This window comes from Trifolium pratense, linkage group LG7, assembly GCF_020283565.1.
Source record: "Trifolium pratense cultivar HEN17-A07 linkage group LG7, ARS_RC_1.1, whole genome shotgun sequence".
Classification (NCBI taxonomy): Eukaryota; Viridiplantae; Streptophyta; class Magnoliopsida; order Fabales; family Fabaceae; genus Trifolium; species Trifolium pratense.
Window position 1 is genome coordinate 34,218,222 of NC_060065.1, and position 16,748 is coordinate 34,234,969.

Below are 16,748 nucleotides of genomic sequence, written 5' to 3' on the forward strand. Positions count from 1 at the left end.
AATAGCATGACTGCAATAGTAATAAACGTCTATAACGTGAAATAACATGTCTAATATTATCATGCATCCAATTTTATTTTCAATGTGCACTATTTTTATAGTCCAGATACTTTTTTTATAGTGAATAAAAATCGGGAATTTAGGAAAAAATTAATGTGATTTTTCATGAAGTATGTCAAAAATATTGGGTGGCAAACCCAAATTGATCATATTGCCTTTTTATCACTTTTTTTTAATACGATTAAGTAGCATGATCGGAAAATCCGCTAAATATGAGAGAAAAAAATTACGGGACTCGTAGGCCTCTTAAACTTCCACTATAATGATAAAAATTGTATACTTACTGACATGTGAGTCATTTAAATGGTTATCTACGTGTGCGTTGACTTGATTAAAACTAATATTTTGCAAAAGAGCTAAATTTAGAAAGGCGAAAATACTATTATAAGAGTTAGGAGGTCATAAGTGCAATTTAGTCAAAATAATTCTTCTAAAATACTTTTCTTTTGTCACCCTACTAGTTTCTCACGCGCCCGACACTACAAGAATACATTGATTTTCCGACCGATTCAATATTCACTTACCGGCCTTTTAGCCGTCGGAAAGTTTGTGGCCGTTCTAGCCGCCGAAAAATGAAGGAAAACGGCCGCAAAGTTAAAATATATTATTTCAGTGCGTCCTGGCAACTTACCGGCGGCCTAAACTGCCGCAAAAAAACATGCTCAGATCTTGAAAATTGGTCCAAAACTTAGCGGCCGCTTTGGCCGCCAGTAAGTTGCCAGCAGATTCAAAAACAATAGCTATTAAACTTAGCGGCCGCTTTGGCCGCTAGTAAGTTGACAGCAAATTCAAAAAAGTTAGTTGTTAAACTTTGTGGCGGCTTTGTCCGCCAGTAAGTTGCCTGTAGATTTCAAAAAAGTTATCTGACATACTTTGCGGAGGTTTTGGCCGCCGGTAAGTGAAATCGGATTTGCAAAAAAATTAATACGTTGGCAGGAGCAACCTCTATATATATATATATATATATATATATATATATATATATATATATATATATATATATATATATACCCATTCCTTCTCATTTCATTTCCACCATTTCAATCTCTCTCTACAATTTTCTCCTACTTCTCTCTTAAGTTTTCTTCTCCAAATTTCTTCTAGTGTTTGTTCTTCATCAATCTACCTTTGGTCTTTACTCTCGTAAGTATTTTTTTAATGTTTATACAATGTTAGAGTTTTATCATAAATTATAATAAACAAAATAATTAAAATGATTAATTTTTTAATAATTGTATTTTATAAATTAATAAACAAAATAATTAAAATAAATAATTTTTTTAAAAAAAAATACATATTTAAGTTTGCGACGGTGCAGGCCGCCGCCAAGTTAGCCGGTAGTTTGCCTGTGCGTGTCATTAATTGCCAGAATTTTGTGGCGGTAAGTGTGACCGTTTGTGTCAGACATGTGCCAGAATTTTGCGGCGGTTCTGGACGCTGGTAAGTTATGTTAGACTGCGCCATCAGTTTGCGGCCGCTTAAGCCGCCGGTAAGTGTTACCAGCGACCATTTTTCCAGCTGATCTTGGCCGCCGGTAAATTCACCAGTTTTCCAACTTTGTGGCCGTTTTTCCCACTTTGTGGGGGCTAAAAGGGCCGGTAAATTGGCTTTTTCTTGTAGTGCGACGTCTTTCACATTTTACTCTTCTTCTATTTAAATAACAGGCATTATAAAAATGAGAAATTTTTGTAAATGTCGTCCGCTACTTAAGTAGGGGACGTTATAAAGGTAGAGTGTTTTTGTGGGATATTCGCTACTTAAATAACGATCAAAGTATTTTTGATAAATTCGTAGGGCGTGACAAAATTGATAGGATGAAAAAAGAAAATCTCTTTTAATATAACGTGACAAAAGTGGACGTATATGTGAACCCAAAATTTTGACAATGAAGAGGGTTGGACCATGCTGATTTAGTGAAGAAAAAAAAAACAAAATGATTGTTATTAAAGTGGTGACAAAGTGGATGTCTTCTAGACTTATCTATATATATAAATCCTAGATAGTTGTCCAATTGTCTATCTAAACCCTAATCCACAAACCAATCAAAACCTTTCATTTAGCCACATCACTTACATTCATTTAATGTGTGGTACAAATTATAATTATAATAATAATAATAATAATAATAATAATAATAATAATTATTATTATTATTATTATTATTATTGTTTTGGGTTTTTATCCATTTTAATTTTTTTAAATTTTATTATTTTGTGTATTTTATTGTTTTTTTTCAAAATAGTTAATGTTCAAAATTTGTCTATTCTTTGTGTATATAAAGAGTTGGTCGATTGTTAGGACTACTTCCTAATGTTAGTAAAAAAAAAAAAAATACTAATGGTTGGTATGCACCGCATGATTTTTATCATATTCGATTTTGAGTATGAGTTAAGTTGGTTTATCGTTGCTCCAATGAGTTTCAAATTAATATAAATGACAAATTCAATAATAAAGTAGTTTATCCAACTCATAATCATGCCTTATTCAACGTCAATTGTTTTTCATGGTCAATTATATGTTGTCATTTCCAAAGTTATTTTAAAGAATGAGTTAAAGATATTGCTAACCAATGTTAACGAAGAAAATACCAAAGTAACTTCAAATGTGATGTATAAATAAATAAGTTTTTTAAATGTATAAACACATATTTAACATCTATATCACATTTAGATAACTTTTATTGTTACTATTATTTTGATAATACCAATTATTTAAATTTGAAATTACTACTTATACAAATAATTTTTTGACATTATAATATAAAATAGAGCATAACATAAGACCCGTGCATCGCACGGGTAAGCGTCTAGTATTTTACAAATTAGGAAAGTGGTTGAATTGAGGTTTAAATTTAGGCAAGGGTTATTGTTAAAATTGAATATTGTTAATTAGTGCAACTGGACATTGAGCCCTCCTCATACCAAAAATAATTAAAGGGAAGTGGTCCTTGATAAATTATTGAAGCAGTTCATAGTTGCATGATTAATCTTTTGCTTATATATATATATATATATATATATATATATATATATATATATATATATATATATATATATATATATATATATATATATATATATATATATATAAACTATGGTTGCATGATTAATTCAAGATTAATTAATGTAGTTATGTAAAATTGTGTAAACTCAAGGTACGTAAAGTAGAGCGATCTATATACGTTAAGATTTCCATGGTTTGGAGAAAATGGAGAAAAATTTAGAAAGTCTTCAAGATAGTAAAAATCATAAGGGTTCATATTTAATAAAAGATAGTGAAAATGATACAATAGTGACTCTTATATAGAGCAATTTATGGGTTAACTAACCACCTAATAACAAACTATAACAAACTCATAAACTCTAACTAACTAATAGAAACTACTAACTAATCACCATTATTCTTAACATCCTCCCTCAAACTCAACATTGGAAAATTTTCCAATTTGAGATTGAATTACAATGAAAATACAAATGATTAACTATGTACTATAGTAACTAATGGAGAAATGGGGGTAAAGTAGGAACCAAAAACATAAAAGCTGACAAGGAAAGATGAGATAGGCCCAGGCCCAATGAGGCAAAACAATGCACTTCACATTAAAAACTTCAAATGCAACTTCCTTGTGTCATTTCAAGCTCTTTCACATTATGAGCTTCTTCTTCACCCATTCACAAAACGCAACTCTGTGATGTCGTTTCAAGATCTTCCTTCAAACGCGATTCTTTTCTTCAAAATATGCAAATGTGCTTCTGAACCAAAAGAGCTTATTCAAAACGCACTTTTGCAAAACCAGCTTTTCCAAAAGTAAGATCCCAAATTCAATCAAAAAAAGCTTCCAGAAATTGAGACAAGCTTCCAGAAATTGATTCATCGTGAAAACGATTGATTCTCACCATAAGAGAAGTAGAGCTTAATCCGTCTTCGTACGCGTGAACATTGAATGTGAAGCTTAAATTGCTGAATTTTAAGCAAATATTTTATTTATTTTATTTATTTATTCTGTTTTTATGTGATTATTGACAGAAGATTTCTGCCGATATCGAACGGTTTCTTCCCTCTGTCCCAAGGCATCCACCACAATCGAACGTCACAACAAATTTTGAAAGCGGCGAACGGCGAAATTGAATTAGCTCTTCCGCCGGGATCAAAAACAGTTTGGACGGCGAGAATGGTGTTGTTGATGCGGTGAATGAAGTAACACATTTGTATCAAAACGAAGTCCATATTTGTGATGAAATCATTCGATTTCTTGACTGATTCAAAAGCTACGAATTCAGATTCAAGATTAATAGTTACAGATGAGTTACTCACATTTGGAAAATTCGTCAATTCGTCTTTGAGCTCCGAAGTTGGAAACGAAAACGATGATGTGTAATCATGATGTTCTTCCATTGTGAATTTGTTCGAGAAACAAGATATCTCCCCGATCTTGATTATGCATCCTTCGATCCTTGGTTTAACTGATTTAATAGGTTTGATCGGAACAATTTCATAATGAAAATTACCAAAAATGATATTGCAATTTCCGTCTACTGTAGCTAATCCAAAAACAGAGGAAGCTGCAGTTGAAATGCAGTGATTGTTTGTTGTAACTGATTCAAGAACAGAGGTAGATGATGATGAAATCTCTCCCTCTACCTCTGGAATTGAATCACTCAAAAGTTCTTGAACATGAATCGAAGATTCTTGCGGTCCACAACTGACAAAAAATGGAGTGAACCATTAGAAATGAAGGTGGATCAAAAAGTACAGTGTAAACTTCTTTGTGATAAGCAAGGGAGGAATTCTCCGGTACCGGTACAATGGCGGAAGCGGGATGAATTCTCGGTGATCGAAACCGAGGCGATGATACTATGTTAAGATTTCCATGGTTTGGAGAAAATGGAGAAAATTTAGAAAATCTTCAAGATAGTAAAAATCATAAGGGTTCATATTTGATAAAAGATAGTGAAAATGATATAATAGTGACTCTTATATAGAGAAATTTATGGGTTAACTAACTAACCACTTAATAACAAACTATAACAAACTCATAAACTCTAACTAACTAATAGAAGTTACTAACTAATCACCATTATTCTTAACAATATATTTTTACGGTTTCAAATTTTGTATTATTTTTCCTCCAATGGTCTATTTCCTATTTCCGTTGTTTATAAAAAAACGTTAGATACTTAGATATCTTAATTTTTTTTTTCTTTCTCTAACACACTTTAATTAGGATTTTTGACCTTTAATAGGCACCTCAAGATATTTATGCAATTTTGGCTCTTTTGGTTACTATGCGACTAATCCTCAAATTGGCGGTGCAACATATAATATTTTTTATAATAACTTAAAGAATCAAACTTGAATTCCTTTTTTAGAGAAGAGTCATGTTGTTAATTATTCTAATACCATGTAATTGGCGTGACATTTTTTATTTTACAAAAGATAAATTAAGATCAACATATCAAAAACTTTTGATTCAGACCGTTCACCATATTATCCACACATTGAAGCATAATATTAGGCTGGGGAAAGAAATGACTTAATACATCAAAAAGTATTGCTTCATTATCCATTGATATGAGAGACAGTGAGGAAAGTTGGATAAAAAAAATACATGCACTCCACTCCACATTAAGAACTTTAATATATTATAATAACTTGCCCATCATAAAAACCATTATGGTGTTGAACTATAGTCAGTCTGAAAAATTAAAATTAACAAGTGGCTTGATTGAAGGTAACATAATTAGGGATCAACATGAGGAGACTAATTATAACATATTGTGACAATAATAGTTAGTAGGGGTGTACGTGGGTCGGATTGAGTTGGGTTTGGCCAAAACCAAAACCCGAACCACATATGATACTTCAGATTGGGTCTAGTAAAATAACCACTTGTTATAACATTGAGCAGGGTTGGGTAAACCCACTAATTTTCGGGTTGGATTGGGTAGTGGGTTACCCGAATTTTTTTTCTATTTTTTATTTTAAAAATATAAATATCGAATCATCATATTTTTTCATAAAAATAACTCAACATTGTATTTTATTGTATTTTTTTGAAAAATAGTGTAACTTTTTTTTACTATAAAAAATAATCACCTATTTTTTGTGTATACCCACTAATTTACGGGTTGGATAACGTGTTATCCAAATAATTTTTTTTCCTTTTTTTAAATATCGAATGACTAAACGAAGAATCATCATATTTTTTGTTGAAAATTATTCAATATTCTTATTTATTTTTTTAAAATAGTGTGATAAATTATCATATTTGTTTATAAAAATTATTCAATCTTTTTATTTGCGTAAAAAATAGTATAACTTATTTTTAATATAAAAATATCTAATGATAAATGACAAAATCTTTAGTATTTTCATAAAAATATTTCAAAAAACATAGCACTAGTGAGTCAGTGGATTTTTTTTGGGTTTGGTCCGGTTTTATCCGTAACCCAAATTTTTTTATGGATTTTTCAATTTTGAAATCCATATCCACCCATTTGCCCAACCCAACCACTTTTTTGGGTTTGATTGAGTGGATTTGCCAAATCCATGTACACCCCTAATAGCTAGCAAACAAAAATTGCATGCCTCATTTGACATATCCATAAAATATGAATGATTAGAAGTCCTCACAATCATAAAATGTGAATGCAAGGTTTATTAAATTAATAACAAAATAAAACTTAAGAATATGGGTTAATATATACTAATACAAATTGATTTGCTTATCAAAAAAAAAAATACTAATACAAATTGATAATTGAAAAGAATTTTATGTTTGGAATTTAGTAACAATATAAGCAACATTATTTTCCTAAAATACTCCAAGAAATATGAAATACAAATAAAGACTTATAAGTTGGTAGTATATTCCAATCAATCATTTTTCCAAAATATAGAAAGAAAGAGATAAGTGGCACAACCAAAAATAGTATGCGAAGATATAATAATTATCACCATCCAAAGCAGTAAACGGAAAGGCAGGTAAGTGAGGTAACCAACTTCCCTTTCTTTCATACACAAGCAAAAAAGAAAATTAATTATCAGTGTCATACCAAATTACCAATAGCCTCTTAGCAAGGTACCTACTAAACCATTATGACCAACTCTATGGTCAAAGACCTCATCAGGTCTTATAGGGTGCAATAAGATATTCGATAAAAACTCATAAATAGTTAATATTGAAGGATTTTAATAACATATCAAATATTTTTTTATTTTTTTATAAATATTATGGATGATCTATATATAATATAAACTTTCAATTCAACAGTAAAATTTATAAAATTTGTATTCATTGTAATGTTATTCATGTGAATCGTATAAGACTTGGTAAGCCTTTCATATCAAACAAATCCTTAACTTATATAACACGAGTTGAGTTTGTGAGTTCACCTTTCAATTTTGCTTATCGGCCTAAGGAGATTTTCCAAGTTATATAATATACGTGTATTGCACCATTGTGTCTAAAAACCAAAAAAAAATTTGAACTTGTATATATCTCCATTTGAACCTGGATTCTTAGTTGATTTACGTAGTCAAGGGTTCTAGAACTGACCAATAATTGAGATCGAACGCTGCATATTTCAAGCTTAATGGTTTTAATTTTAGATCTTCCCGATTACATAGAGTGAGTTAGCACATGAATCAGGATTCTCCTTATTCAATAATGGATTAACATATTATTTGTGTTCAAATACAAGAGTAATATCTTCAACCAGGTACTACAATTTTATATGAAATACTGTAATGGAGGGATATATGATATGTCAATTCCACAACACTAAATAATCTATGTTGTGTTAGAGTATACCATCACCATGACAAAATATCTTGATAGTATTAGTTTCTAGACTAAATCATTTTATTAATAAGGCATGCTCTTCTCTTAATTACATGAAACTTTGTTGAATACAAGTTAGACGGTAGAAATACATAGTCACGTAAATACTATAAATACCTATAAATATTTCCGAAAAATGAAATATTAGCTAATTGACCATATCTTCTTGACTTTAAAATTTGAATGATTCAATCTCAATCGAACGATTATGATCTTATTGACTGCATGTAATCATAAAGATATTCATATTGATAATATTATGTTAAAACTAAGTTGGTTATTGGATTCATAGAGACCTTTTTAACTTAAAATCACATAAATTAAATACTATACCAAAGAAATTATATCAACCTTCAAATTTATTTTATGATTATAACAATCAATTTGAGTTTTAGTTACCTAAAAAATAATTATTTCTAATATAAAACTTATCATTTTTTCTTGAAAACCATTGGTTTAAAAAAGTAAAATAAATTTTCTTATTCACAAAAAAAAAAGTAAAATAATTTTTTTTTGTTTTCACCCTTTGGTTCTTAGAGGAAGTGAGTCCTAGTAGTTCAGAGTTCGGGGGAAGTTATGACATCAAGTGGTTCCAGTCCCCCCAAAATGCAGTTACGGGGATCGAACCGTGGTCATTCCTACCAAGTTCAGTGTCAATCACCACTGAACCAACTAACATTGGGTAAAAGTAAAATAAAATTTTAGTACCATAAAGATTTGTTGCGCTTCTTAAAAAAAAATTGTTTTTTGCCGCCATACTGAAACTTGTTCGCTACTTAAGTAGTGCCCCTGACGATAATTTTTTCCAAAATTTTTGATTTTATAACCTCCCTAAATGTGTAAATCAGTAATTAGTAGGGTGAGAAAAGTGTGGAGAGAAAAACGGAGTTCGGCCCAAAATCATTCATTAGAGGGGATAAACAAGAAACTGAGATTGGTGATTTAACTACCTAACTAGGGTGATTATCAAAAAAAAAAACTACCTAACTAGGGTTTACGAATTGGGATTTCTATCTTCCGTGTTGCAGCAGCAGCAGAATGTCGACGGAATGCGATTCCTCTTCTTTGTTCGGCGTTATCCGTCCTCCTCCTCCACCTCCGGAAAACCTTGAAGAAAGAGGGAAGCGCCCAAAATCGGAACCAGAAGAGAAGCAGAAACCTAAATGGAAGCCTAGAGAAAAAGCGGCTTGGGAATTGAAAGCATTAAAAGATCTCACGTTAAGTGATTTCTCCATGTATGATGAAGATGTTGAGCCATTTATGTTTGGTTGTGATAAATTTGTGTATAAGAATAAGGCAATGATTAACCAAGAGAAGGAGATTAAAGATGCTATGGCTGATCATGTAAAGCGATCTCGCAACCTATCTGTAAGTATAGTAATTCAACCTATCTTCTGATTTTCAGTTTCATTCAATTTTATTATAATAATTGTGATTGATTGATTCTGGACAACACAGCCCTTCGATGCTATCACCCCTCCAAAAGTAACAACTAAATTCGGAATATGCTGGCCTGCAGTACCGCTTGACATGACTGATGATCTTCGCCTTGAACTCACTCCGCTATGCAATGCTGCTTTAGACAAGTTCAATGCTGATAATCAGGTGCTTCAAATAAACAACAGCTCATCATCATTATTAATTAATTCGATCAACTTATTAATTATTGTTGTTAATTGTTGTTAGGATACAAATTATGTTTTTGTTGATGTTGTCAAGACAACATGGAGACCTGGTGGTGTCTATTACATTACCTTTCAAGCACAAAATGATTCTCCCAACTGCCCTGTAGACACTTTCCAGGCAAGGGTAGTAAAAATGAGGACTGGGCCACATGCAGTCACGTCGTGTTCCATTAAAATCTAGTCGTGTTCCATTAAAATCTAGCACACGCCGCACCATGGTAATCAATTTTGTTGCATTCACATTATGCATACTTACATGTTTTATCCTTTTTTCCGATATTTAAGTTGCTTTGCTGTTTGTACCTTGGTAAAGAATCATGCTGCAGTCTGATTAAAAAGCTTTAAAATTTGCTCCGAATATTAGTTGCTTTAGCGCTGAATTTTTAACAAATTCAATTGGTTGTGTTAGTCTGATTTTTTTTTAGCCATCCCACAAACACTAAAGAAAAGGTAGCAGGGAATTAGTTGGTCATATGAATTCGGTAAACATCCGAACAATCAGTATTATTCAGTAGAAATATCAATATCACGTAGTTGATAATTGCATTGTGCTCTTTTGCTACTGACTCACTAGAGTTAACCATTTCTTTGAATTAGCATTAACACAAATAAGTAAAACTGAGCCGCAATTTAACCAAGGCTGACATGCAAATCACCCATTTCAACTGCTTTGCTGTCATTCTAACCGAAAGACATTCTTCTACTTAATTGGTTTTGGTATTTTATTTATTTGTCTTATCATTTTGTTTTCAATCTCTTGTCAACATTGTTTTCCTTGTCCAATCAATAGCCAGGGTAAACAGTACTAGTATTCGCCATTAAATATATATATATATATATATATATATATATATATATATATATATATATATATATATATATATATATATATATATATATATATATTGTTGGAAGAGGAATTTTCTCTAGAATTGTGTACCTAAATTTTTAATGGAGATTAATTAGATTAGTTATCAACAAAAGTTGGTGGATATTTCCTACTAATAACCAGATTTAAAGTTCATCCCTAGATCAGCTGATAGCCATCAGGGAATATTATTGAATGGGTCAAAATTCGAACTTTAGATTTCTCATTTCTCTATATTTATAGTGCGTGAGTCTAATCACTACTAAATAAAAAACTAATTTAAATTATAATTTAAACAGTTAAATTAACTAGCTTTTTCGGTGGTGGTGCGACGAGTGGCGTCACTCCTCTGCACCACCCTGGATCCAAATTTGCGTCTTCAATGTCGGATTCGGTTAGGTGGGTTCATTTATGTTCCTCCATGTTCTCATCTCTCTGTTCGGTTTAACCATAACAACCTCCCTCCTGGCCGTGTTTGCTGGTTTGTGGTTGTTTCTCAAACTAGTTCGGTTTGTTTTGTTTCATCATGTACTTGTTAGTTTCTGCTGCTTTTGGGTGGTTGGTCTTGATGGTGGTGCTCTTGGCGGCGTTTGGCCGGTTTAGTCATCATCTTGCCAGTTCCTTTCTCTTGTAGGTTTGGGTTTTCGTTTTCCTGCAGTTTTGTCGGTGCTCGAATCCAGAGGGTTGGTGTTGGCCCTTGTTCCTTTTATCCTCGTCTCCGACTGTTGGCGCGAAAGTGTCGTTATGCTTGATGTGGTTTATGGAGGGAGCTGCTGGTACGTGAATCAGACCGTGTTGGCGGCGGCCGATTTATTCGCCTACGTGTTATCACTATAACATCGTTGAAAACTATTTATTTATATCTGACAACCAAAAAATAAATAAGTCTAATTAGAGTCGATATTTTTTGTAACCTGACAAGTGGTTAGAAAATCTACCCTTAAGATGAAATGTCTGAAGTTCAACTTCCGATCCCTGTATATACAATGTGACGTTCCCATCAACTGAACTAAGCTCTAGAATACCCAAATATGATTGATTTTTTTTTTTTTTTGGTAAAACAAACATGATTGATTTACAATGTAAAGAAAGGTAAATCATAGCATCAATACATATATAAATTAAATCCTTGATCATTAGATTCTAAAACATTACTGTATCAATTAACACCGGAGTCAATTAACCATGTATATATATATATATATATATATATATATATATATATATATATATATATATATAATGGTCTGGTCATAAAAGAAATATGTTACTACATAATAATGGTCTAATATTATTCGATAGAAAAATTTACTATTTATTATTAAGGATTTTTTTTTTAAAGAATCAAATAAGAATTTGTACAGATCCAAGCATAAGACATGATTAAGGTGCCAGAGCAAATACAATCAAAAAGTGAAAAAGCACAACTCAAGAAACACAAAACCACACACCAATACCATATTAGGAACACACTTCCCTGGAAATGACTACACAGAAGCAGAATAATAAAAACAGAGCTACAATAACTACAATAAAGTGCAGGATCCCAGACCTCAGTGCTGCAGAGTCTCCAAACTAGGAGTGCTCCACAGAACTGCAAACAAACTAGAAGGCTCCAAACTAGGGGTACAAACTCACACAATTTCAGATCCTAACCCTAACTTTAATCATTAAAAACTTGGATTATAACAAGGATAATAAGTTAATAACACTCACTCTAAATCCTAACCCTAACAGTAAACTTAATCATTAATTAATAATATTTATAAATTATTAATAAAAAAAAATATAATCATTCGTCCTAAAATATAGGCAAAAATTAGCCAATAAAAATGAATGTATTTGGTCCAAATGTTTATTATTTAATATAGAAAAATTAATAAATACTATTTGTATACCAATAAGAATCATCCACCTCAACGAATGTACCGGTACATATCCACATAATATGTGTACCAAAACATTCACCAAACAGTAAACTTAAGTGGTTAATGAGCCCCCCTAAACAAATTATTTACAAGAACTCAAATTCAATTTTTAGTGAAACAATTTTTAGCCAGATTTAATTTACCTCGCGACCGAATTCTAAATTACCGGAGCTGATTCCTCATAGAACTAGAGGTGGTTAATACACAAAAAGAACAAAGATAGCATAGTTCCTAATTATCTAACTGGTTATCTAATCCATCATTCCCAATACAATGTAGCTTTTTTATCCTCCTCCTTTGATATCAAATGCCTCTCCTCTTCCTTTGTATCACCAACTCTCTTCAAATTCATTTTGATCCCCATATATTCTTGATAGATTTTCCTACCATACTTCCATGAACTATCGATAGTGCCCAATGTGATTGGTTGCATATCTAATATTAAAAAAAATACCCATTAGACAAAAGTGAACTAACTAGAAAAAACACACATAAAATGTACACACAAAATAAGAAATGAATTATATAGGCATATATTTTCTAAGGAGTACTAACAATCATTCAACAAGAATTGAATAATTTAAGAATAATTCTACCTTCATGAATCACAGTGATATATAATATGTTCCCAATGTTTCCAACCATCCTAATTCTTTATTCCTTTTGCAGGAAATCATATCCACTGCATCCATCTACTGTGAACATGGTTTTGGCTGTGTTAGAAACATGGAGTGAAATCAAGGCTGGACGACGGTATTAATGTAGATGCTATATTTGCTAGAACATGTTTGGATTTTAACCACGTGTTTTGTGTCATACTGTACATAGAAGCTAATGTTACTCGCAAACTTTGGATACCTATTAAAGTAATTATTAATATATTATTATGACTCTTCTTCTTTACTTTTTTTTTTTTTTGACAAACTCTTCTTTTTGAACAAAATGACAAACTGTTCTTCTTTACTTAGTCGATGGAAACTCCGTCCACAAGTTACCAATTGCATTTTCTTTTTACACGTTATTCTTATTTTAGTTTTCCTCTGAAATTTTGCATTAGAAGCACTTGTCATCATCCTGAGTGATAAAGACAAATTGGAGTTGAGATTAAATGAAGGGAAAATTACACTCATTTACAGATTTATGTTAGTATAACATACCCTTTATTTTCTGATGCATCACAAACCTCCCTTATTTGTTTGATGAATGACTTATAAGCACCTATTTGCTAAACGTCTGTTTATTCGGTCTCATTCTATTGTGTATTAAGCAGCTATCTCTCGACAAATTGGCTCGAAGGAAACGCTAGGTAGCTGTATATCCTTTTATGGCTTGAAGCAGTTGGCATAGTGCGCCAGAATTATAGCAAGATACTGTATTACTCAACAGAGCATTGAAACATAGAAAAATACTGTATTACTCAACAGAATTATACATAAGTTTACGATATGACTGTTTTATGATGGTTGGAGAAACCAACAACAAATGTCGAAACATTACCTCATTGAATTGAATATGATCACTCAGCCGTTGAGCATTAACCGATCATATCTCAATCAAACGATTTTAATCATATTGACTGCATACATACAGTCATGGAAATATACATGTTTGTAATATGTTAAAAGTAAGGGGGTGTATTGGATTGAGATTTTGAAAGACAATTTTAGCAAAAAAAGTCTTGAAGATTTTAAAGGATTTGGTGGGATTGTATTGATTTTATGAGATTTTAAAAGATGACTTTTTATAATCAAGATTCTTAACACATGATTTTAAAGATGCTATGGCTGATCATGTAAAGCGATCTCGCAACCTATCTGTAAGTATAGTAATTCAACCTATCTTCTGATTTTCAGTTTCATTCAATTTTAGTGTTTCACTTATAATAATAATTGTGATTGATTGATTCTGGACAACACAGCCCTTCGATGCTATCGCCCCTCCAAAAGTAACAACAAAATTCGGAATATGCTGGCCTGCAGTACCGCTTGACATGACTGATGATCGTCGCCTGAGACTCACTCCGCTCTGCCAGGCTGCCTTAGACAAGTTCAATGCTGATAATCAGGTGCTTCATATACACAGTAACTCTATACCCACTGTTAATATTACTCCCTCCTGTCCTTAATACAAGAAAACATTAAAAATTTGATGCATCTGGACTCTATTATAATATAGACTAGATACATCAATTTTTCAATTTACCTAAAAAGTGAATGTTTTCTTATATTAAGGACTAGAGGGAGTATTAATTAATTCGATCAACTTATTAATTATTGTTGTTAATTGTTGTTAGGATACAAATTATGTTTTTGTTGATGTTGTCAAGACAACATGGAGACCTGGTGGTGTCTATTACATTACCTTTCAAGCACAAAATGATTCTCCCAACTGCCCTGTAGACACTTTCCAGGCAAGGGTAGTAAAAATGAGGACTGGGCCACATGCAGTCACGTCGTGTTCCATTAAAATCTAGCACACGCTGCACCATGGTAATTAATTTTGTTGCATTAACATTATGCATTACATGTTTTATCCTTTTTTCCGATATTTAAGTTGCTTTGCTGTTTGTACCTTGGTAAAGAATCATGCTGCAGTCTGATTAAAAAGCTTTAGTGCTGAATTTTCAACAAATTCAATTGGTTGTGTAGTCTGATTTTTTTTAGCCATCACACAACTATTAAAGAAAAGGTAGCAGGGAATTAGTTGGTCATATAAACTCTGTAAACATCCAAACCATTGGTATTATTTAGTTGCAATATCAATATCCACATAATTGATAATTGCATTGTGCTTTTTTGCTACGTACTGACTCACTAGAGTTAGCCATTTCTTGTGCCTCACTGTGAGCTGCGGGAAACTAACCCTTTTCTTTAAAATACATTGAACCGAATTATAGAAATAACACAAATAAGTAAAACTGAATATCTTTGAGCCACAATTTAACCAAGGCTGACATGCAATACACCCCATTTCAACTGTTTTGCTGTCATTCTAACCGAAAGACATTCTTCTACTGAATTGGTTTTGGTATTTTATTTATTTGTTTTATCATTTTGTTTTCCTTGTCCAATCAATCGCCTGGGTAAACAGTACTAGTATTCGCCAGTACTGGCATATTCTAATGACTTTCAATTTCACGAGAGAATTTGTGTTTCATAGTCATTTTACTTTGTTGAAATTGTAACCTCACTTTTCTAGAAAAAACTTGGTCATTTTATCTTTCAATGATTTGTTGTTGCTAAAGTATATGCAACCATTGTGTTTTGATGTTTGCTACAACTATACTCTTGAGGATTTTGTTTCCTTTTTAACTCTATTTAGGCAGTTTTTAGACCCTTTTGGTATGGTCCGTATGGATGATTTTTTTTGTTTGTTTGCCATGATTAGGTTCACATAGAGAGCTATACGTAATTTTTTTTTCCTTATCCACTACGACTGATTTTTGGAGAATTGTCTAAGGTTGATGAATTTCAAATGACAGATGTTAGTATGTTAACATTTTGTTGTTTGGTGGAGATAGAATATGAACCTTCATCACTCCCCTCTTTGACTCCCCCACTTCAAACGCTTGAATAAAATAATTGAGTCATTTTAATTATACGAGTTTCATAATATTCTAACCTATCTAATGAGACAAGGCTTGCTTGTTAGTTGTTTGAATCTCAATTTTTGAAAATTGGAATCATAATTTCTGCAACGGAACTAATGCTTGTAGTGACACGATGTAACTTCATGATTTTACCATAAGAATAATTCTACTTTCTTGAATCAGCGATATATAGTATGTTCCCAGTGTTCCCTAACCCTCCTAATTCTATATTCCTTTTGCAGGAAATCATATCCACTGCATCCATCTGCTGTGAACATAACATGGTTTTGGTTGTGTTAGAAACATGGAGTGAAATCAAGGCTGGACAAAGTAGTTAATTAAATGTGACGGTATTAATGTATATGCTATATTTGCTAGAACATTTTTGGATTTTAACAGCTTGTTGTGTCATACTGTGCGGAGATGCTAATGTTACTCGCAATTCGCAAATCTATAACAATATATAAAGGGGATAGGAGAGTTTGAGTCGGCTTTTTCTTTGGTCTATTTTGCCTTTCACTATTATTTGAAATAACACTTATAACAACCCTTGATTTTTTTTAGTAGCAACAAAAAAATTTGATTAATAAACTCACAATAACATAAGACATATATATTTTTTGACATAAGTTAGACACAGACAGTCGCGGAACGCGCTTGCCTGCCCCGCTAGTTATAATAACTTGCCCATCATAAAAACCATTATGGTGTTGAACTATAGTCGGTCTGAAAAATTAAAATTAACAAGTGGCTTGATTGAAGGTAACATAATTAG

General features: G+C 31.9%; 1 protein-coding gene across 6 annotated transcripts; it reads left to right on the forward strand.

Moving 5' to 3' along the window:
- Positions 1-8,469: 8,469 nt before the first annotated feature.
- Positions 8,470-16,480, forward strand: LOC123896832. 6 transcript variants are annotated; one of them, XR_006804649.1, is made up of 8 exons: positions 8,789-9,271; positions 9,362-9,508; positions 9,590-9,806; positions 13,054-13,250; positions 13,655-14,200; positions 14,303-14,449; positions 14,678-14,873; positions 16,216-16,480. XR_006804649.1 is itself a non-coding variant. In XM_045947234.1 (5 exons), the coding sequence occupies exons 1-4, from the start codon at positions 8,942-8,944 to the stop codon at positions 14,855-14,857; spliced, it is 657 nt and encodes a 218-aa protein (XP_045803190.1). In that variant the 5' UTR covers positions 8,801-8,941; the 3' UTR covers positions 14,858-14,873; positions 16,216-16,480. The 6 variants fall into 6 exon arrangements, 3 of the variants coding, with proteins under 3 accessions (XP_045803191.1, XP_045803190.1, XP_045803189.1); XR_006804650.1 differs by having other exon boundaries at positions 8,470-9,271; positions 13,054-14,200; XR_006804648.1 differs by having other exon boundaries at positions 8,802-9,271; positions 13,054-14,449.
- The last annotated feature ends 268 nt before the right edge of the window (positions 16,481-16,748 follow it).

Bases quoted from the DNA above. Each gene is read 5' to 3' on its own strand.
- LOC123896832 (XM_045947235.1), top strand. From the start codon at position 8,942: ATGTCGACGGAATGCGATTCCTCTTCTTTGTTCGGCGTTATCCGTCCT. The intron at 9,272-14,302 runs GTAAGTATAGTA...TGGACAACACAG, and splicing joins AGCGATCTCGCAACCTATCT to CCCTTCGATGCTATCGCCCC. The intron at 14,450-14,677 runs GTGCTTCATATA...AATTGTTGTTAG, and splicing joins AGTTCAATGCTGATAATCAG to GATACAAATTATGTTTTTGT.